This window comes from Rutilus rutilus (assembly GCF_951802725.1).
Source record: "Rutilus rutilus genome assembly, chromosome: 21".
Lineage (NCBI taxonomy): Eukaryota > Metazoa > Chordata > Actinopteri > Cypriniformes > Leuciscidae > Rutilus > Rutilus rutilus.
The window spans coordinates 17,078,496-17,101,512 of NC_140226.1; the positions used below are offsets into that span (position 1 = coordinate 17,078,496).

Consider the following 23,017-nt stretch of genomic DNA (forward strand, 5'->3'; position numbering starts at 1 on the left):
GCCTATATAGTAAAACTGCTGGATTTTGCTGGATATATAATTGTCACCACATTTCACCCCACCTAGAGAGAGATGGTCCTCACTGCAGAACACAAAATCCAGGGTGGAAATCCCACCTTACATATACCTAAACCTACCCATCTCCACCCCCTGATCCCTAAACCCACCCCTAAACCCTACCCATCTCCACCCCTAAACCTACCAATCTCCACCCCTTAGATGTGGATCCAACCCCGCCCCCTGGATCTTGTGGACTGCATTGAGGTGCTACTGCCTAGAGACGGCCCTGCTTAAGGAAATGTCCTTTCGTTCATTGACCCATCACTGGCATTCATCAGTAGGCTACTATGATCTCACGTGGTGTTCTTACTGATATTTGACCTGATTAATAAGTACTGGGTTGTCATGGTGATATTGCATTGACTCTCTGTTCTATTCTCACCCACATCATGGATTTAATGTGCTTGTTTACCCTCAGTACATTTCTCCTTTTATTCTGTGGATCCAGCTGCTAGCCACAAAAAATACCTGATTGTGAGCACACATATTCAGACAGAAATGTTTGTTTTGTTATTAGTGATTTATCATGGACTTAATGGATGTTTTGTTTACCCTGTCTGTGTTATATGTCTACATTTTATTGTAGGAAGCCATATTAACTCTCAAGCATAACATGAAATGATCTGTACTTTTTATTCCCATCATAGACTGTGGTGAGTCACTCATGTTCAGTCACTCTCAGCTCCTTGCTCAAATATAAAGATAGGAAGGCATATTAAAATGTCAGGTCCTGTCTTTTTCGACCTTTATGAAATCAGAAAAGGGGCCTTCGTATGCAAACGCTGTTTATGAAGTCAAGTCATGTCTTTTGAAACTGTCAGTGTGACAGTGTCAACCTTTACCTTTTCCAAATTTCTTGACTATTTGGCTACATTATTACTTTCATGGCTAACATTCAAAATTACATGTGATTATATTTGTACATGGTGCAATTATGCTTTTACATTGTTTGCAGCCAGTAGCTAAAGTTTATGTTGGGGGAAGGGTTGTCAATGCATTAGATAGAAAAGTTTGCCAAACAAACGTTCCCTTATTCTGTCGTGTACGTTATCTGTCCAATAAAGAGAGGCAATCGTCTTAAGTACATAGCAGCATGATCAAACTATGAGGTTCCAGAGAATTTCATATTTATATCTCACTGCACAATGTATTTTACAAAGCAATAATGCATAACACGTCTAAATTGTTAGTCACCTGCTTGATTAATTATTGTAAGTGTAGCACACAACAACAACACCGCGTCGGGGTCAGGAGACTAGTGTTTACCATTGACAGTAAAAGGGTGTTTACCGAGCTTACCGATGCGAGGTGACGTTTCAATCATTAACACCGCCTGTCCTCTACTTTGAGCCTAGCGTAGGCTCGCACTCAAACGAGAGGGGCCAGTCAAAGGAAAGAACTAAATCCAGGATAGAACACTTAACGGCGGAAAGGAAATCTATCATCGAGGGAAGTTAGTTCAACTTATTTGTATTTTTAACTCTCAGAGTGACAACAGCTCATACACCCGTGCTCGTTTCGTGACAGAAACTAAACAAATCTCAATCAATCCGTGGTGGAAATATGTAATGGATTGACAAGGTCTCATGAAGCAATGTGAGTTGGTCTATCTTAACGTCAATAATCTTTTCTGTATAATATATTTTATTTATTTATTTTAAAATATATTGTTTAATTTGCGTAGATAATTTTATTTTCATTATATTTGATATTTGATTTGACTATACATTTTTTTTGTATTTTGATTATTTTGAATTAAAGGGCTTTCATTTTAAACTAATTTGAATAAAAAAGTTAAGCGTTTTAAAAATGACAATATTTACCGGACAAAACATGACATATGGTTATGTTTTTGGTTGGCTAAATAATGGTCTGTCTGTGTCTTTATTATTTTTACCTTTAATTGTTTTATTCATTTTTTTTTTTTTTTTTTTTTTGATTACTTGTCTTTTGTGTACAGGTAGTTTTACGTCCATCCTCCAACCCCTGATGCCTTAAAGGGGTCAAAATCTAAACCCGTATTCCACTCCACCGGTCCCGGGGTGGGTGGACCACTAGTATGGACCCATGGCAAAATCTGGTGTCCAGATGGTGAGATCAAATTTTTGATTGTTGAATACTTGCTTGCAAATAATGGCCATCAAATCATCTTTATCATCAGTGCTTGTGAAATTATGCTATTACTTAATCAGTATCTCGAATGTGATATTCTAAGGTGCAAAAATGACAATAATATTTATTTAGCCATATTTATTTCACTGTCTGCCCATTTGTATTTTAGTTCGGCATGGTGGCAGATGCATACGCCACATGCTCTCAGAGCTTGTGTGTATGAAGTGTGTAAACCCCTGGTGCCAGTCCTGCTGTGCATCGCGGCCCTGGTGGCTGTGATTGTGTACGCTCTGGCGGATAATCTACACAGTTTTGTAAGCAGGATCTTCATTCCCCAGTATCACTATCCTTATGCGGTGCCACTTGCATTCATACAGGTATTGTGCTCACACAGCTACATCTTTATCAGTTCATCTTTATCAGTTCTACATCTGTTTTATGATCTGCATGCATATTTTAAAGTTGCCTTATGTAGGTAATAATCAGATGATTTTACAGGCTTTCTAGTCATGTATTTGAGGTCAGTGCAGAAAGTTCTGGCCAGTTTTGAAGAACCTGAGTGAAGTGAATGGAGTACATTTTAAACCAAAAAAATGTATTGATATTTTGCAGTATATGTCTAAGCTGCTGTTTTTTACACAATTAATATTAACGGGGACAAGGATTAAACAAGGATTATGTTAAATGGACCATCACTATTTAAAGTCATGAGAAATGGGCATATATACTGTATCATCATCAAATTTTAGGAATATATCTGAATGTGCGTATTGATTATCTGTAGGGTGTAAAGAACAACACTGGGCAGCTCTCGGATGAATCATTAGGTGTGCTACATGTGATCATTGGACTCGTGCTATAAACTCCTTTTTAGGAGTCCTTTTAGTGTTTGTTTATTTGCATTTATGGCTGGCTATAAATTTAGGTTGCAGATAAGATGTTGGGAATTGACAAATCAACAGAAAATTTATATCTACAGTGGGTTCAGAGTCTGAGACTACTGGAAAAAATGCGTGCTTTTCACAGTTTTATAATGTAGTACTCTTTTTGTTACAAATTAAATCAGTATCACAATTTGAGTAAAACATTGAATTTAAAAAATGTATATGAAAATTCACACTCTCTAGAGTAAGTGCTTCTTTTGAAGAAGTAAACTTTACGACCGTGGAAACAAGTAATTTGAATGTAAGCCAAGTCACATGATCCGTGTCACAAATGATTTGATTAGTGACCTAGAAACAAAGCAGAATTTTAAATAGTTTGTATTACATTCACGTGTCTTTGTTTCTTTTAAAAACCTTGTTTATTTCTGGGATTTGCTATGTAATCTCTGACTTTTGGACCCCACTGTACTGTAGGAAAGTGTAGATGTGTGTGCTGTGACTGGTTAAAGTTCTTATAAATTCACAGTTTGTAGACTTGTGGTGTGTAAAATGACCTAAACCTTTTTAAACTATACACCAATACAATATTCAGTGTATTAAATGTGATCATTAAACGGCATGTAATGATTTATAAAATGTTCTTTAAAATAGTTTGATACAGCAGCTGTTACTGCTTTTCATGTAACATTATCATCCGTTATGTTTATCATTTCCTCTAAAATTGGCTTTAGTGTTTTTAGGTACACAATGAAAAGTTTGCAGTATGACTCTCCTGGCATTTATGTGTCGTTTTTAGGTGCATTGAACTTCCTCTTACTCCTGCTTTGTTCCCTCCAGGTACTTCTGAATCTCATGGTGCTGCTAGCTTTGCATGGTGTGGGTCTGATCCACTTGAAACCTTTTTCACTGAGGCTAGCCGAGCGTTTGTTTGTGCCGGCGGTTTGCGGGAGCATCCAGTGTGTTCTGGCCGTATGGGCTGAAGGCTGTTCCCACTCTGGCCTGTACCCTCTAATCGCTCGCTTCCTCCCAATGGTCAGTGTGAGCTTGGGTCACCTGTTTGCACTGAATATGCCAGGCTCCATCCATGTCTCCTGCCTTCTGACAGTTCTCACCTTCGCCTCCGTCAGCGTGACAGGTATGATGGCTTCAAATATGGGACGTTTCACTGGGACACATTTCTCAATATTTTTTTCCCCCTAAAACTCTTCACATAGCTCTCCTACCCAACTTTCCGCTTGGCACAGCAGTGAATTTCAAATCCAAAATGCAATATATGTTACATGGTCCATGGTTACATTACAGTACAAAATGATTCCTAAGTTGTCTTTTGTATAACGGAGAGACTAAAGACTCGTTCAGCACAAGAATGATAACTATAAAGATACAGTAACTAATGGAAACTATATTAGCATCCACACCAACACAAGATAACATTCTGTTTATTATAAGCACGCGCTGCAAATATGTCATCTGCCGCTTTAAATGCTCGAGCTCTTTAAAGTCTGTTGGATTCTGATTGGCTGTCAATGTCAAAAAAAAATCCTTGTGAAAGTGATTCCAACAATATCATTCCTCTGTGCCGTTATAGTTATGGTGTGGACTCTGCTATTCTTTTACATTTGGAACGATTTTTAAAACGATATCTTTATCGTTATAGCTATCGTCGTTGGTGTGAACGGGCCTTAACATCTTAACATCAAATTGTTTTGATGGTTTCATTTTTTAGATTTGGAAAATATTTGAATATGGTGTTACCGTAGAAATGTAAAAATGTGATATCTTACTCAGTTTTGCAAATTGTTCTGTAGGTACATAGAGTTTTGATGGTGGTTGTGTCTGATCAATGATACAGTCATGGCCAAAACTTTTGGCAGTGACATCAATTTTGTGTTTTGCAAAGTTTGCTGCTTTAGTTGTTGTGGTGCGGATTCACATAGTTCTTAGATTATTGTGCAAGGTGATCAGATGCATGCAAGAGGGATAATGAAGTGGCATGGAGATCATTACATTGAAATTTTGGATTTGTGGCCAGGCAACTCCCTGGGTTTTAATCCTATAGACTTACTAGAGAACCTGTAGTAAATCCGTAAAAGGCGAGTTAAGTCCACAAATTGTGATTAACTGAGCACTAATAAGGTGAGAATGGATTTGGCCCAGAAGCTGATATCCAGGATGCTGGAGTGAATTGCAGAGGTTATGAAGAAGAAGGGGCAACACTGTAGATGTTGACTCAGCATACATTGAATGTTTTAAAAGCCTTTAAGCATTTCATAAGTTTTATTGTTTTCCAGTATACCATAGAAACATAAGACAAAAAAAAAAACTACAAATATTGAAGCAGCAAACTTTGCGAAACACAATTTTTTTTATGTCACTGCCATTTTGGCCATGACTGTAAATTATCCGCAGTTTAGCCCACACAGATTGCTGTTGTGCTCACTGTGTGAAGAGTTTTGATGCCACGATTGAGAAATGGGTCCTTGTGATTGTTAAAAACAGTAATTCCATTTTTAATCGCATTTTTCTCTTTCCAGCCTGTGAAGGACTGCATGTGATGGAGCCGCTGGAGTACGTCTACTCTCCTCTCAGCCTGGTCCTCCACAGCCTGTCTCTTGCCTGGCTGGCTAAAGTCTCCCAAACGGAGCGAAGCCATGCCTCAACCTTTGACCTTTACTACACTCTGACAGTGTCACGTACCCTCGTATTAGGGTTCCTGTGTGTTTTGCACCCTGACGGCCCAAAGGCACTGATTGATGGCAACTGGCACAGTCTGCTGTTTCTGGGATACATGCTCGGGATGTTGCTGCTGGGTATGGTGCAGCTTTTTTTTGTGGATGTAACGGCGCTGTATTTATCTGCTCTCCCAGCAGCCGTGCTGCATGCGACCAGAGGGCTCGTACTGCCCTTGTTCAGTTTGCTATAGGACATACGGACCAGTCAGAGTGTAGATCATTCTGAGGAGCAAAAGTCTATGTAGAATAACCAATCAAATACCTGATCAATCAAATACATGATTGATGATAACAGTATTAAAACTTAATTTATAGGTGTGATGACCTTGTGTAAAGATAACTCTAATTAATTAATTTCATATGGTTACACTACCAGCAAGCACTGACGTGCGACTTCTTTCTTTGCTTGCACTGAAACTACGACTTAGGTGTTTTCATGAAGGAGCTAATAAGTTCTGGAATTCAATTGTAAATACAAAATACAGGTTTCTTAGACATCTCAAACCAGCTTTGTTTTGTACAGACTATATTATTCTGAGTTAGAATTACCCATTATTTTCTATTTGTCAGCTGGAAGTTCTGAGAATGAAAATAACAAATTATATTTTGCATAAAGAAAATCAAGCCCTTTTAGGACCTTTAGGGGTTATTGCATTGTAATGTAATTTGCATGATAGTTTCACCACAATTCCTCCATTCCATAGTAAAAAAAAATCATTCCTATTACCTCAATGCAAAAATTAAGTTATTGTTGTATTGGTTTTAATTTATGCCTTTATTTTGTGCTTTTATTGTTTTTTAAAGTTAGACAGGAAGATGTTCTTTACTGTATTAGTAATGAAAATGACAAACTAGCATCTGAATGCATTACGGTAATGATAATGGAGAATGTGCTTAACTAAGCCTTAATGGTCTTAAAAATAAGCCTTTTTTTATGCAAAATATACTTTTTTTTTATATATTCTGAAGGTGAAAAATGATCTAAGTATGTTCTTGACATGCTTTGTGAGATTCACCCAAGTATATTATACTAAAGTAAGAGCTTAATCTTACAAGTAACCTTACACTCACAACAGAGCCTTTCACATTGGTAAAAAATGCATGGTTTGTAGAAATCACAGCCATAAGCAATACAACAATTTAAGACTAATATAGTAATATATATTATTTAAATAGAAAACCAGTGACTCATGTATTTATTTAGCTCCTAATTTACAGTACAGACTACAGTATTATTGTTAAAGTATGGAGCAAATAAAACATATTGAGGTTTTCTCACATGCAAACAAAATTCTTTCTTGTCATTTCTTGTATAAATCTTATGTATTACATTTCCTGCATATTTTCTTAATGACGGAAGCAGTACGTAATGCACAAATGTAGACCACCAGAAATCCTATAACTCGTTAGTGTTGTTACCAGCATAGGCCAAAGTCTTTCCAAGCGAGAATCAAGAGGTTAAAATGGTTCACCATCGGTGCTGTGTGGCTTTGCTTCTAATCAGGAATGATTGATTTATCTGTTTAGACTTTAGGTTAATGTTAAACGAGCATGCAGTGTGTTTAGTTAATCAGCGTAGATAAGCACAGGGAAACATTCCCCTTCCCTTTCTCTGACTGATAGCTGATGGGTGGGCGGTATATGACCAAAATTCTGTTTCACGATATGACTCAGTTTATTTCACGGTAACGATATATTTCACAATATAGTTATTTATATTATGTAGTTATTCTCTAAAAATCGACAAAGAGGGCTTTGTATAATAAATAAACCCAAATACTTTAGAAATGAAAAGAAATTCTTTAGAAATTCTTTTTCTTTTATTTGGTAAATTATTTCTTTGGTAAACTATTTTGATAGCTAAATATAGTAAACAAAGCAACTTTTAGATGAACTTCCCCCAACTGACTGATATTAAATACAACTCATAGATGCAATTAAACTTTAAATAAAGTGTTGCTGAATAATTTTTCTATCTCATGTTATTGCTTTACTTCATCTAATTTAAATTAAACTTCATTACTAGTTTATAATATCTGAATATTTTATATTGAACTATTCTATTCATAATAAATTAGTTGCTTACTTTTAATTTTGTAGGATATTAGTAATACTAGTTATGTTTAAATGTGTTCCCCAGTATCTGCTTATTATAGGCCTACTGCGTTTTTAAGGGGCTTGTTTTGCTCTTTTTGTGATATCTGGCAACCCGTCACCAGGAGCTTTAATCAAGAGAAGTTCAGAAGTGACTAGAACGGAGAGCAGCAGTATGAAAACCGAACAGCAGCTACTGTCTGTTAGTGTTGACTAAGTAGTTTAAAGTATACACCTTGTAACTGCGTCATTATTTTACAATAGCCCGGTGAACACTGTGCGCGCGTCTTTTCCATCAGTAAAATGCGATCGGTTAATTTGAGTGTCAACAGAGCCCGTCTACGGAGAGCCTGTCCACTCCCTATTAAGCCCTATTGTACCGAATTTTGGTTGTAGTACCACCAGAGTTCCACTGGGGGCGCTCGCCATGAGTGCAAAATGAATGGGAGTCAATGGGGCTAGATGGCTAAATGTGTCTCTTTCACCCGATTGCCGTTGAGAAATCTCAGATCTGATTGTAGATTTTGCAAGTTCAACATGGGTTATAGGTCGAAAGTTGAATGAACGAGTACTTTTGTCGTTTTGATTTCTTACAGGTTGAGTTGTTGTTGCCCATAACACGCTAGCATTCTGCTAATGACGTCAGCATTCTGACGTCATTGACATTTTGAAAGACTTTTTTAAAGCAAATAAGTGACTCTAAAAAATCTAACACCCAGCAATGTGTAATTTCTTTGCATCTCCTTTCGAATACAACATTCAAATTACTAGACAAAAAATTATATCCTGAGAAAAGTGGATTTTGAGGGGTATCCACGACTTTCCCGAACTCTGACCTTTCCCGTGATCGCTATGGCAACGCAGAACAAGCCGGTAACGAACTTCCGGTTTACGTTATCCTGAAGATACCGCCAGAGCCCGTCTACGGAGAGCCTGTCCACTCCCTATTAAGCCCTATTGTACCGAATTGTGGTTGTAGTACCACCAGAGTTCCACTGGGGGGCGCTCGCCATGAGTGCAAAATGAATGGGAGTCAATGGGGCTAGACGGCTAAATTTGTCTCTTTCCCCCGATTGCCGTTGAGAAATCTCAGATTTGATTGTAGGTTTTGCAAGTTCAACATGGGTTTTAGGTCGAAAGTTGAATGAACGAGTACTTATGTCGTTTTGATTTCTTACAGGTTGAGTTGTTGTTGCCCATAACACGCTAGCATTCTGCTAATGACGTCAGCATTCTGACGTCATTGACATTTTGAAAGACTTTTTTAAAGCAAATAAGTGACTCTAAAAAATCTAACACCCAGCAATGTGTCATTTCTTTGCATCTCCTTTCGAATACAACATTCAAATTACTAGACAAAAAATTATATCCTGAGAAAAGTGGATTTTGAGGGGTATACCGCCATTGACCTCCATTCATTCTGCACTCGTCCTGTGAGCGCCCTCATATGGAATCAGAGTGGAACTGCAACCAGTTCAGAAGCCGGAAGTGTAGTGAGAGTGAAACTTCTCGCCATATTAGACATTCTCTGATACCGCTAACAGAGAGCCTCAACAAGCCCAAACAATTTGCTTGGATAATGAGGAGTAGAGCTTAGATCGGGCCCAAAAAAATCAAGCCCGACCGTACCTGAGCCCGTTGTGTCCGAGCCCGGCCCGACACATGAGCCGAGCCCAATTTAGACCCAATCATTTTTAATACGTTGGCCGTTATAACCAGGGGCGGCGCCAGATAATTTTTTAACGTGTGCTGAGGGGGTGCTATATATATTATATATATAAATACTTTTAATAAATGAGCAAAAATTGGCCACTTAATATTTAATATTCAATTATTTTAATGATCACAATTAAAGTATTAATTTTATTAAATTGAACAAGCACAACATTCGGCATTCAATCAAATATTATTAAAGATTTATTATTAATAATGTTATTTCAACACAATATCTCGTTATTTCGACATCAAATGTGTGCCGAGTGTGCGTGCAATAAGCAAGATGTGCATTTGTAAATCCAGTGACACGCGTGCATTGATTTTTATTAATAAACTAGTGTTTTCTGTCAGTGTCTGCTGCAAAGATGAAGATGATCATGGTGTTCACTTTTCATAATCAACATAGATGGAAAAAATTACATTATAATATTTGAACAAATATGAAACTAAATGCTCTTATTTAATGGCTACAACAAATATAGTAGGCCTACATACTCTCTATTTGTACAAATTGCTGCACATTCAAGTTAATTCTCGAATTAATTTTCACATTATTGAAAACAATAAACATACCACTTAAAAATATATACAGTTGTACTGCAGTTTTTTCTAAGTAGAGTTACAAGAAACACTCTTTCTGCGTAGAGGGTCCGTTTATGTTGGAAACAACTCCCATTCATAAAATCCTTCAGTTTTCGCGTGTTGTTTGTGCACCTGACAACGGTACACGTTGAGCCACAAGGAGCCATTGCTTATCTGTCAGCATTACTACTTGTCAGTAATCAGTTTCACCCGTTTGTACCGCGACGCAAGTATCCCTTGTGTGCAAGCTTCATTGAGCGTTACGCTAAACCGGAACTGAGATACCGGCAACAGGAAGTATCGAGTGTCATGGCGACGCCCATTAAGACTCGCAGGAAAGTTGTGGATACCGCCATTGATCTCCATTCATTCTGCACTCGTTCTGTGAGCGCCCTCATATGGAATCAGAGTGGAACTGCAACCAGTTCAGAAGCCGGAAGTGTAGTGAGAGTGAAACTTCTCGCCATATTAGACATTCTCTGGTGTCAAGTTGTTATCATCGAATCAAAGGAAGATTTGATCAGCTGGTTCAGTGGCCAATTGTTTTGAGTTAGAAATATATAACTCGCGCTGCATATTTAGTCATTTTGCCTCAGATACAGGATTATATTCGCTTTAACAAGCAGGTTGTTCATTACAACGACAACCGCGCTTGCGTCATGCTGAATGCGATTTTCGTGTTTAAAAAGTAACTATATACGAGACGGAAAGATCCAGATAACTATACATTATTCAAGGTTATTTCTATTCGTTACGATATTGATTTATGAACTGTTGTTGTCAAGTAAGCTTAATGCTTTCCCCGTTGTGAACGCGCACTCCTCTAAACTGTAGCCTACGGGTGCTGCACTGCTCTAGTTGACTGCTGCGCATTTTTTCCCGAAAATATTACATTAACAACCACCCTTTAGAAAACATAATTCCTTCGTGGATCCTCTTGATCCGTTTTCTCCATGTTTCTTTGGCAAATTTGTCTCAGACTCAGTCTCACGCACGCTGCACGTGAGTTAACCACGCCCACTTATTTACATGTTGCGGTATACACGGAATAAATAAATAAAAATCTGTTACCGTTGACATTTTCTACCGCGGTAACGATATATACCGTCATACCGCCTAGCCCTGGCTGTAGCTGATATTTTCTGTTGTAGAGCATAACAATAGTTTTTATTAATATCCAACAAAATTACAATAATTGTAATTGGAAACATCTCAGAAAATATTATTTTTATTCAAAAAGAGGGAGTCAAATACATTATAATTACTAACAACATGATAAACAATTTCTCAGATTTTGTGAAGGAAGAAATTCCCAGTCAATTTTAATGGAAGTGCTCTGTTTTGAAGAATATATCAATGTTGGAGGTAATAATTCACAATTCAGTACTAGGTGTGGAAAAGAACACCATAAATTTAAATATAGTCAGCTGATAGAGCAACAGCTGAAGTTTACAAGGTGAAGGAACGCTGAGTGCATGATAAGTGTGTGATAAGTCTCTGTGAGTTGATTTTTCCATTTCAGTTTGGCTTATCAGGGCTGATCTGCGTCAGGTGGGATGTGGATGCCTAGACTCTGCAGTAGATTAGAGGCAGGCCCAGCTAGGCCCGCCTGAGAAGCGAGAGATTCAAGTAAATTTGTAACCAGGTTGAGATCCACATCAAGCGGCTGGATTTCTTCCTCAACAGGCTCTGAGCCCGAGGTGGCTGATGAGCTTTTAAATGCATCTGCTTTATTACTGGCCTACAAGGAAGCAGAAAATAAAAATAATCAAAAGCTTTTACAAAGTTATGGGCACAGGATAAACAACATCAGTGGATACTTACTCTGTTATTCTGTGTAAAGCTTTGGCCAATATTTGTGCTTTGCAGTTCCTGGTCCATTTCATCCATGTACTTCTTCAGATTCTCCAGCTCCTCTGAACCTGCCTGCTCCTGAAAGCCACCATTCTGCACTTCTTCATTCTCATCCACATCATTATCATTGTCATCTTCGTCGTCATCATCATCATCATCAAAGTCGTCAGAGTCTAACTCATCATCCTTAGTTCCTGTAAAACAGGAAGTGCTAATTATTAGTGATTTTCTGTAATATAGATAATTCAAGCATAAAATTATAAGTATTATATCGGCCATCAAAAATATCGGTATCAGACTATTTAATTTAAAGATAGTAAAAACACATTCTGTAATTAAATTAAAACGGTACTATAAGGTTATCCGGACCACATGTGATGACCTACCCCAACCCCGCCCCTAAACCTACCCGTCACTGGGGTTACGACCAACCAAGAGCGGTTGTGGTCACGTGTGGTCAAGATAACCGTATAGTACCATTAAAACAAATTGTATAATATTTAATAAATTAGAAATACACTAGTGCAGTGCCCATGCAAAATCAGTTTTTGTGTGTGTTTTGAGTAATGGTTGTGTTTGAGTGCTCATTGTTACAATTACACAGCAAAAGTTCAGTGATATTTTTTATTTGTGCTTGGTAGAAAGCAAATACTGATACTGACAATGACATACAATAAATATGGAAAATTGAACTACATGGTTGCAAAACCATATAATAGTGATATATTATAATAGTGATATTAGGTGACATGTTTCACAGGTATCTGTTCACAGGTGGCAGGAGTTTAGATTAGATTAGATTTACATTAGTTTCAACTTTGTTGTCATTGTGCAGATTACAATTATAGAGACAATGAAAGGCAGTTAGCGTCTAACCAGAAGTGCAAAAATGCAGAAAAGTGCAATGTGAACAGTATAGACAGTATATGACATATAGTGCAGTGTAGACAGTAGTATACAGTTAATGAAGTGGAATGGTGTACAGTAAGGATATGGGGATTTGCCGTCACGATCGGTAAGAGGAGAGTTAACCTAATTTAAGCCTGCATAGCTGACATGAGCTATCCTGTTGAATAGGCAGGACAACTATTTAACAGAGCATATTCAACATTAATGGCTAACTTCAGCACGCATGACACAGTAATAACTTTGCATTAGCATTGAGACCAGGCTATGCTTGAGCAAACAGTTTGTGAATAGGCTACTATAAATGATGGCCGTGAAAGAGACTGTGAACCCATTGAATAGGATATGTTTAGTTGGTGAGTAGCATAGGCTACTATTACACAGTAGCGATAACGTTAAGCGCACCAGAATAAAATATAATATTCAGAAGTAAACAATGTAGCTACAATCCATGTGTGGATATCTACAATATCCACAAATGTGACAAAAGTGGCCAAATAGATATAAGTGCTGTCACAATAAAAGTCCTGGTCCAGACACACTGGACAAACAGAAAAACGTATCGATAATTGAAAAAAAATGACATAATTATATCCAAAATATATATATCGGTCGACCACTAAAAGATTTTAGAGCACTAGGATTCATTAATATCACAGAAAGTCAAACTCACCTAGCAATCTATCAAGAGCACTGGTTACTGCATCTGGATCAAAACTGAAGGGCTCAACCAAGCAAGACCTGAAACACAATTTCAGGAAAAGAAAGTCAAATTATTATCATGGCACTATAATAATAACTGAAGTATTGACAATTATTCAGATGGAGTATCATTACCTGGGTATTTCAGCACCTTCATGAGAAGACATGGCATTAATGAAGTTCTTCATGCCTTGCGTTACAGCTATCAGACTGTAGCCAGCTTCTTCCTCCTGCACCTCCTCATGAGGCTGTGCCGTCTTACGAGTGCCATCACTCACCCTTCGACTTCCTTTCTCCTCAAGCAGCCTCTCCAGCTCCTGAGGTGAGATGTCCAACCACGCATCACCTACAGGGGGAGATTGAGAGGACAATACTTGATTAAGAAAAGGCTCGATTAAGAAAGGCTCAATTCACAGGCTAGATTCACTTTCAGCATAAGCAGAGAAAAGACTCGATATGCGCAGGCCAAAGAGAAAACAATCCTCTTTTAAATAGGAGAAAAACTGGTACATACTGTCCTCTGGTGGTAGATGTGCCTCTTGGTTTTTGAGGTCTTCCAAACTGAAGGAGGAGCCCTCCAAAACTTTCAACACCTCATCGCCAGGATTATGAATATCAGGGCTTGAGAAAGATTAAAATGATATATGCCAATGTTATTTAAAAGTTTGGACTCAGTAAGATTTTCTAATGTTCACCAAGGATACATTTAATCAAAATACAGTAAAAAAAAATATATATAATTTATTGCGACTCATATTATATTATTCTAACTTATATTAATGGCAAAAATGTTGAAAAGATTATTTGATGAATAGAAAGTTCAAAATAATTTTATAACAATGCAGAAGTCTTTATTGCCAATTTTGATCAATTGAATGTATTATTTCTGTTAAATGATAAAACAAAATGTACTAGTATTTTCATAAAAAAAATAAAAAAAGGTTTAAAGTCAGTTATTTATATATTTTTCTGTAGTGTGTCAGTAGGAAATATCAGTTTACATTTCCAAGCATTCCTTTTGCCATTAAGTGTAATAATCCAGTGAGATTTTTGTATGCACAAGGAGTCTGACAACAGCCGATATGATCTGATCTCACCATCATCGAGTCCGTCTGCGATTACATGAAGAAACAGAAAAAACTGAGTCAAACTAAATCCAGAAGAACTGCGGGAACGTCTCCAAGATACTTGAAGAAACTGACCTGCAAAGCTATGCTATGTTAAAACTATGTGCAAGTGTAACTAAGGGTGGTCACACCAAACATTGATTTGATATATTTAATAAAAGTTAATTGATAAATAAAATCTATTTATTACATGATTTTTGAAAGAATCTTCACTTTACAGCATTTTTACACAAGTGTCTAAAACTTTTCATAGTACTGTAGCTTTGCAGGTCGGTTTCTTCAAGCGTCTTGGAGACGTTCCCGCAGTTCTTCTGGATTTAGTCCATCTCAGTTTTTTCTGTTTCTTTATGTAATCACAGACAGACTTGATGATGGTGAGATCAGATCATACCAGCTGTTGTCAGACTCCTAGTGCATACAAAAATCTCACTGGATTATTACAATTAATGGCAAAAGGAATGCTTGGAAATGTAAACTACTTTGCCACACAGAGAAAGTAAAATTAACTCTGTGACAGTAAACTATAAATAAAAAAAGCCACTCTCACCGATGAGCGCTGGTTACCGACTGCCTGAAGAAACTTTCTGCTGATGTCAATAAGTCTTTGTATCGAGCAGATCCTTCTAGTTCACTCTGGGTTCACAGAAATAGTCAAACACATCAGCAAAATCTATATCCACACACACAGATCAAATGTATCTCTCTTTGCATTATCTGCTTCAAGTATTTTCAACACGGAAACTCTTTCCTACCTTAAAGTATCCATTCTTTTTAAGGCTATCTAAAAAGCCTCTCCATAATGGGTTACTGCTGACTGAAGTCTCTTGCTCTGATGAAGACTGACCGCTTTTGGAGCACATGATTTCAAAGCCATGGGCCTTAGGCATGAACAGAAGGTAGAATACATTAGCACCATGTACTCTGGTTACAAAATGTATTTCTGAGCATATGAAAAATTCATTCCAATGGCACAATTTTTGGAGAAAAACACAATCTCTATGAAATGAGACCTGCATTTTAATAGTCAGCTTTCTCTGTACACGACTCACTCACCAGTTTCATTCCCAGCTCGTGAGCTCTGTACTGGGGATGAGAGCGGGCGGGAAGCGTGAAACCACTCCGCCGATCTGGAACAAAACTCTGTTGTTGCAGCTGTGCGTACAAGCATCGAGTAAACTTCATCTACAGGAAAGGGGGAAGGGAACAGGTTTGTAGTAACTGGAGGAGTTCTCAATAAATATATAACTGTTTAAAAGTTTGGAGTTAAAAAGTAATTTATTCCTGTGATGGCAAAGCTGAATTTTCAGCATCATTACTCCAGTCTTCAGTGTCACATGATCCTTCAGAAATCATTCTAGTATGCTGATTTTGTGCTAAAGAAACATTTCTTGAAAACAGTTGTGCTGCTTAACTTTTGTGGAAGCTGTGACATTTTATTTCAAGATTTTTTGATGAATAGACAGTTCAAAAGAACATAATTAAATGCTCATAAATAAATATATACATTTTATTAATTTATAAAAAAAAAAAATAAAAAAAAAATATTTACATCCTTGCTGTATGTAAGTATTAATTCATTTTTTATCTATTTTTTTTATTTGGACCCCACCGGTAGAGTGTATGTGACAGAATTCAGCAAGTACTTTCCCACATAAAGATAAATTCAGAACAAGAACAATTTTGACTGCTTCTTACTGATGTCATAACTCTGGTGTCAGGAGGAAAGGTGCGGAAAGTTCGGCAGGCCTGGAGGTCAACAGGGTCACGCAAATAGAAAGCAGACACAGCCGGGGCTATGAGGTCAGGCCTCCTAGACAACACCACAGCGATGCCCGCAGGCACGTAACAGTGGGCACGGTGGAAATTCTGCTGGATTTTATCTGGATACCTGCACACATACACAAACAACTGAGTTTGTAAAAATGAGTAACAGAAACAACTGAATTGCTTATTTGAAAGTGCCCCTATCATGCTATTTTTAAAGGTCTCCTATAATAGGTTTACATGCATCCAAGGTACATTGCAGCACCACCTCTTTTCTCACAGTATCTGAAACGGTGTGTATCAGAAATGTAACGTTCATTACCATATTCGAATTTTAGCTCCGGAGGCCTCCTCCACACTTGTATACACAGTGATACGAACAGTAACAATGGAGTCGGTTTTACCATATCAATCCGAGCACGAGTCCTCATCCTTTGGAAGTGCATGCATGATGCAAAGTGGATTTGCTTTCCCACGCAGAAAACTTGTCGACAACACGAACCAAACTCTTCCAGGCCTCAACTTCAACTACAGTGTTTGAGGGCGGATTAAAGTCGACATTGCTCAGGGGCAGCCAATGAAGACCATAGACTGGCATTATGCAAATGTTACAAACCTACACAAGTTTGTGCAGGAAGTGAGGCTGAAATTACTGACGGCTTGTTTCAGGCAGTTCTGAATCGGTTCTGTCTTTTGGGAGACAATTTCTCCATTTATCGTGCACTTTGATCTCTGAAACTTTGCAGTCCTTTAACATTCACAAACAGCTATATTACACTACATGAAAGGTAATATCTGAAAGAGCATAATAGGGGCATTTTAAACAATGACATCACTCTCACCCATCCAGCCTCCTGGCCAGAGCGGAGCGTATGGGCTGTTTGGCTAAACAGCTCTCAGTGTGTGAGTGCAGCACCTCTAGAGCCTGACCCACAGCAGGCACTGAGTCTCTAGGCCAGCCAACCTCTCCAGAACGTGTACGGTTGGGTAATATGTGCAGCTCTCCCTGGTACAGGAACACCTGAGAAACACAATTACAAGTCATAAGCCAAGGGGAACAGACTATATATGCAATATATACGCAACGATAACAAGAACAGCCTTACTTCTAAAAGAGAGAGAGAGATTTGTATAATATTTTTTTCCTGCAAATTATGATAACCATCCATCAGTGATTAATACAAACTGTGGTGACAGTGCTGGGAACAAATGTTACTACAATGGTCCTAAATGTGTAAGAGCCACAAGTTACTTATTTTTTTATAAAGATGTGGAATAAATAATTGTGAATAAAGTGTATCATAATATTTCTGAAAACTTGAAAATTAATATTGCTTAATGATGGCGACGTCATTTACTGCAATTACCGTTTAACGTAATGTAGGATTGGGTAGTTTTTTTGACAGTGTCATATTTTTGTTTGCAGTTAATAAACAAGTTACTGCAATATTGGATGTTATTCGAGTTCAACTCATCCTCATATATAATAGCGGTCCACAGGAATACAACAAATCGTACAGATTGCTGCATCAAAATGATTATTATATTGATGCACATCAGTGGCATTTGCATGTACTTCAAAGAATACCATGGTCCAAAAATCATGATAATATCATGGCACTAGTATTTATTCCAATACAAACCCTGTTTTCACTGCTGTCTGGGTCCAGCCACTTCGGCAGGTGTTCAGCGGCTTCAATCAGAATAAACTGTCCATCATTATCATAGACGACAACAGCTACATCACTAAAGGTGCGCGTGATCTCTTTTAGCAGATAAACGATGAACCATTCATCCTCCACATTATCACCAAACTCAGTAACACCACCCAGGTGTGCGGGCACATCACCTATGGAGTGAAAATGAAAAAAATAGAAGTGAACTGTTTATAAATGCCAACATTCATGACTACCACAAAAAGAATGGCAGAAATTATACTCTATTATACTCTTTCACACACACACACACACACACACACACACACATATATGTGTGTATTACTCTTACCTTTCTCAGGGTGATATCTTATATTGAAGGGCTGATGTTGCCAGATGTACGGCACCAGAAGAGGGGCGATCTCAGCGAGGATGTTCTGCAGGATCTGTTTAAGGGATTTCTCATTGGCTTCTGCGTCTGATGGGTCAGGGTGAGCCAGAAACAGCTGATACTGGACCGCGTCTTCGGGAATGGCAGGTCTTCTCAAAACATCCATGTTCATGTCTCATTATACCATAAAAGCTGAGGGAAGCAGCACAGATAACGTCACTGATTTGGTTCGAGGTTAATGTAACGTGCAGACGCCATACATTATTACGGTTTCAACAGCATCAGATTTTTGTTCATGTAACGTTAGATACAAGTCTGGATATTACCTGTGAGAGTTTATTAGTTCTTCCTCTTCTTCTTGTTTTACGGCGGATAAATTATACTATAGCTTGATAATAAATAAAAAACTGCTGAGAATGACGGTCATGTGGACATCTTGACTTGTTTTGAGTCTGAGCTCGCGGGATTTTCCTTACACGCCCCGGAAGTGTCGTAGTTAAGGATACTGGTCCTCAGTTCAAAATAAAGGTCCTTTTGAGCCATTTGACCTTTTGAGGTTAACACAAAATATGAATGTGTAATAAATAAATGTGGTTATATTTTACATTCAGTGTATGTATTTATTCCTCTTATTTTAGTAAAACAAACTAAAATAACAATTTAGCAAAATCCATCTCTAAGGTTAAAACTGATAAATAAATACCAATTACTTTCAAGTGTAAAGAGTGGCATGATGTAAATCACTTTTCAGTGTATACAGTAGCGTGAGGTCAATTACTTGAGTGTAAATGTGTATTTTTCTTCTCTGTTTATGTATTGTGTTTGTTTTATATGTGTGGCGATGCAGTGGCTGTATTTGTGAGCCTAAAACAAATTTCCCATTGGGACAATAAAGTATACCATACCATACCATACCATACCATACCATACCATACCATACCATACCATACCATACCATACCATACCATAAATGCTAAATTAAATTAAGTAACGTTAGTTATAATAGTTCTATTCAGCAAGGATGCATTAAATTGATAAAAAGTCACAGTGAAACATTTATAATATTACAAAATATTTTTATGACAAATAAATTATGCTCTTTTGAACTTTCTGTTCATCAAAGAATCCTGAAAAGAAAAAATGTTTCTTGAGCAGAAAATCATCATATTACAATGATTTCTGAAGAATCGTGTGACACTGAAGACTGAAATTTTCACAATTTCACAATATTACTGTTTTTAGTGTGTTTTTATCATATAAGTGCAGCCTTGGTTAGCATAGCCTTCTTTAAAAAACATAATAACAAAAACTCTAACTCAAACTGAACCCAAATCTTGTAATGATAGTGTATACAAATAAAATTTTATTAATTGGTTGGTTGGTTATATCAAAGTTAGACACTAGAACACAAGGAAAGGTTTGTGAGCAAACAGTTACCAAATGTAACAGCTGGTTAGTTAGTTAGTTAGTTAGTTAGGAACATAATTTATAGGTGTATTTAAAACCAATCCCAAGCAAATGCTTGATTGGCAGTCAGATGATTCAGTCCGTGTCTCTGACAGAGCCATACCTCTTTTGGCCTTTATGTCTCATCTTTCCCCTGTGTGTTGATCTGGCCATCAGAGTGTCTCTTTGGACCATTTAAACACATTATTTAATAAATCTTACACTTTAAACAGGTCCATTAGCTAGGTCCCCTTTAAAGCTCTTTATCAATTTTGGAAATCCAGCCCCAAGTGTGCATTAGAGTGTGCATTAGAGAGAAACCTGCACCTGCCCTGTGGTCACAAGACTCCCAATGACGAAAGAGCATTGCAACTCATTTTAAGAGGACTGTATAAAGGAGACCAAGAACAACACACTTCATCTTGAACAAAGACAACAGGTAAGACTTTAAAATTCTGTATCACTGTAAAAAATGATTTTCATGATTTGTTATCACAACATTTATCTTTTGTCAAATTAATGTGGTTCAGATAACATAATATTTCGCATTTTTATTTATTAATCTCCTTCATTGTATTAACTTATTTCTGTTATTTCAATGAACTCAAAATGTTATGGCAACCAGGTAACTTTTTTAAGTTCAACCAACAATAATTTTTTTCAGTGTAGTGTTTTTTAAACTTAAGATTTAAGTAACTCATTTAAAGAAATGACAGATTGTAACCTGTTTATATTTGAAGTTACAGCAACTTGTATTTAATTGCTGTATCTTGTACCCACTGCTTTCACCTCTTAAATAGACTTGAATTCCATTTATAGATATTTATAGTTTACTAGAGAAAACAGGCTAGTATTTCTGTGCATGTTTTGAATGGTTATGTTGAGCTGTTGCGTAAATTGTTAGAAACTGGGGTTGAATGTCATTACGTTGTACTTTGACAATACATTTTTCGCCTCAGACTCAATAAGTTTGAGCTGTACTCATATCAATATAGATAGTGATATATCAGTATTTTTATGTTAAAACAGAATTTAAATTAAACAGCACTTTTAATCTTCTGTAATTCTTCCATTTTTCTTGTTTTTATTTTTACTTTTACTTTCTTGTACAGCACTTTGGTCAACCCAGGTTGATTTTAAAATGTGCTTTATAAATAAAATTTGATTGGATTGGATTAATATTAGTAAGCAATAATTTTTTTCCAATAGATTTATAAAACAAAAGAATTGGATTGGATTTTTTTTTGGGCTATCAACAACTAAATAATTTTCATATATTTTATATGAAAGTTTACATGAGATTACAATTTTGCCTATTAAATGTTTTTGTTTCAGTTTTAGCATGGAGTGGAAAGGAAGGGTGCTGGTCCAGTTGTTAATGCTAGTGTGTGTGTTGGAGGTTAGTCTTTGCCAGCACTGGTCATACGGTTGGCTTCCTGGCGGAAAGAGAAGTGTTGGTGAAGTGGAGGCAACAATCAGGGTGAGATTATCCTCTTCTGTCTGCTGTCATTTAAAAAAAAAAAAAAAAAAATCATCAAGTATGGGAGACCGGGAGTAACACGGGGTGGACATCAAAACCTACGAATATTAAAAGTATTAAGATGTGTGACTACAGTAAAAATCTGTCTCTGTCAGATGATGGATGGTGGTGACACATTGCTGTCTATTCCTGCGGACACTCCAATGGAGCAGCTTTCACCTATACACATCGTAAGAGTATGACTGTTCCTCTTTCTTATTGTAAAACATCAGTAGCTTCATTTCCCAGTGTGAAACTGTACTTGATCAGTGATCTCTCGTCTATTGTGATTACAGATGAATGAAGTGGACGCTGAAGGTTTCCCTCTAAAAGAACAGAGATTTCCCAACAGACGAGGAAGAATGTAAAAGCATAAAAGATGAAGATGAACCCTTGGAGCCAATGATAATACAATTTTGTGTTATTCCATGGGAACAACATGTTTTATGAAGTCCTGATGAAATATCCTCCTCATGGTTTTAATAAAAAGCCTATACTGCACTAGAGGTGCATATTTGTTCAAAATCAACCCTGGCTCATTTATTATTAGACATTAGGCTAAATGTTTTGAGAGCTGAAGCGAGAGTAGCACCAAATGCCTTTTCCCCCCTCAAAATACAGACAAACATTTAGGCAAGGCTTTACATCCCAACTGTGCTTCCACGTCGTGGCGCTCTTGTATCCATGTTTATACAGTGATTTCACAAAAGATTTGTGACATTTATAATTTGTGTACTTTGGAGATTAGTTATTTGCTGATATTTGCTATAGCCTATTAAATGTGTTGTGGCCAATAAATATATCATAAATGTTGAGGGGGAGACCTGGGAGTGTTGTACAGACAGTTCTCTAGCTTTGCATTCATGCTAACTTCAAAGCTAAATTATGCCTGCCCTGTTAAGACAAAATCATGTGAGTTTTTTTGTTGCGCAATGAGGGATTTATGATAGGTACTAGGCCTAAATATGTTTCCAGCATAGTTTATGCGCATGTCTTCTTATCAGATAAAAACATTATGAGCGCATTCGATTTTTTAGTGCACATTTTTGAAATAATGCGCATCTCGGCAAATGTAGATTGTGTGGATCTTATTTCAGCAAACCTCTCTTTTGTTACATCAATCCCCCGTTAGTGTTACAACTCACCTCAGTGGTGGGGTAACGTGTTTGACATTAACGCACAAAATCTGTGAGTGTTGTACACGCCCAAGTGGGTTATATTTGAAGCAGACAAATGTAGCTACCATGTATCAAATTTTAAGAGATATAGACCATTATGCACCAGAGAAACGAGGGCGCCGCCATCTTTAGAATATTGTCTTTGAACTTTCGTTTAGCTCTGTATATTTCTATGGCATTGCTGTCCAGGAGTAATTAGCTTTTGAAGTAGATTTAATTAATGTAAAGTTAACGAAAGTTATCATGAGGATTGTAATGTTTAAAGCAGATGTCTTAACAAATGTCAGTAGACCGG

At 37.2% G+C, this 23,017-nt stretch overlaps 3 protein-coding genes across 3 annotated transcripts; 2 read left to right on the plus strand and 1 right to left on the minus strand.

The window, feature by feature from the left end:
• Positions 1-1,430: 1,430 nt before the first annotated feature.
• On the plus strand, positions 1,431-6,585 carry LOC311280729 (solute carrier family 35 member D3). Its single transcript, XM_084393125.1, has 5 exons — positions 1,431-1,656; positions 2,021-2,151; positions 2,342-2,549; positions 3,894-4,191; positions 5,591-6,585. Exons 2-5 carry the CDS (start codon positions 2,120-2,122, stop codon positions 5,977-5,979), a joined length of 927 nt encoding a protein of 308 aa, XP_084249251.1. The 5' UTR covers positions 1,431-1,656; positions 2,021-2,119; the 3' UTR covers positions 5,980-6,585.
• Positions 6,586-11,392: 4,807 nt separating this feature from the next.
• Positions 11,393-19,071, minus strand: ecd (ecdysoneless homolog). The gene is made up of 13 exons (XM_084393356.1): positions 18,906-19,071; positions 18,541-18,771; positions 18,177-18,382; positions 17,376-17,554; positions 16,465-16,657; positions 15,823-15,951; positions 15,522-15,647; positions 15,317-15,402; positions 14,157-14,263; positions 13,778-13,988; positions 13,614-13,681; positions 12,005-12,228; positions 11,393-11,921 (listed from the first exon to the last, which is right to left on the minus strand). The coding sequence occupies exons 2-13, from the start codon at positions 18,749-18,751 to the stop codon at positions 11,712-11,714; spliced, it is 1,950 nt and encodes a 649-aa protein (XP_084249482.1). The 5' UTR covers positions 18,752-18,771; positions 18,906-19,071; the 3' UTR covers positions 11,393-11,711.
• Positions 19,072-20,397: 1,326 nt separating this feature from the next.
• gnrh3 (gonadotropin-releasing hormone 3) lies at positions 20,398-21,936 on the plus strand. The gene is made up of 4 exons (XM_084392609.1): positions 20,398-20,464; positions 21,361-21,505; positions 21,661-21,735; positions 21,841-21,936. The coding sequence occupies exons 2-4, from the start codon at positions 21,368-21,370 to the stop codon at positions 21,910-21,912; spliced, it is 285 nt and encodes a 94-aa protein (XP_084248735.1). The 5' UTR covers positions 20,398-20,464; positions 21,361-21,367; the 3' UTR covers positions 21,913-21,936.
• Positions 21,937-23,017: the final 1,081 nt, after the last annotated feature.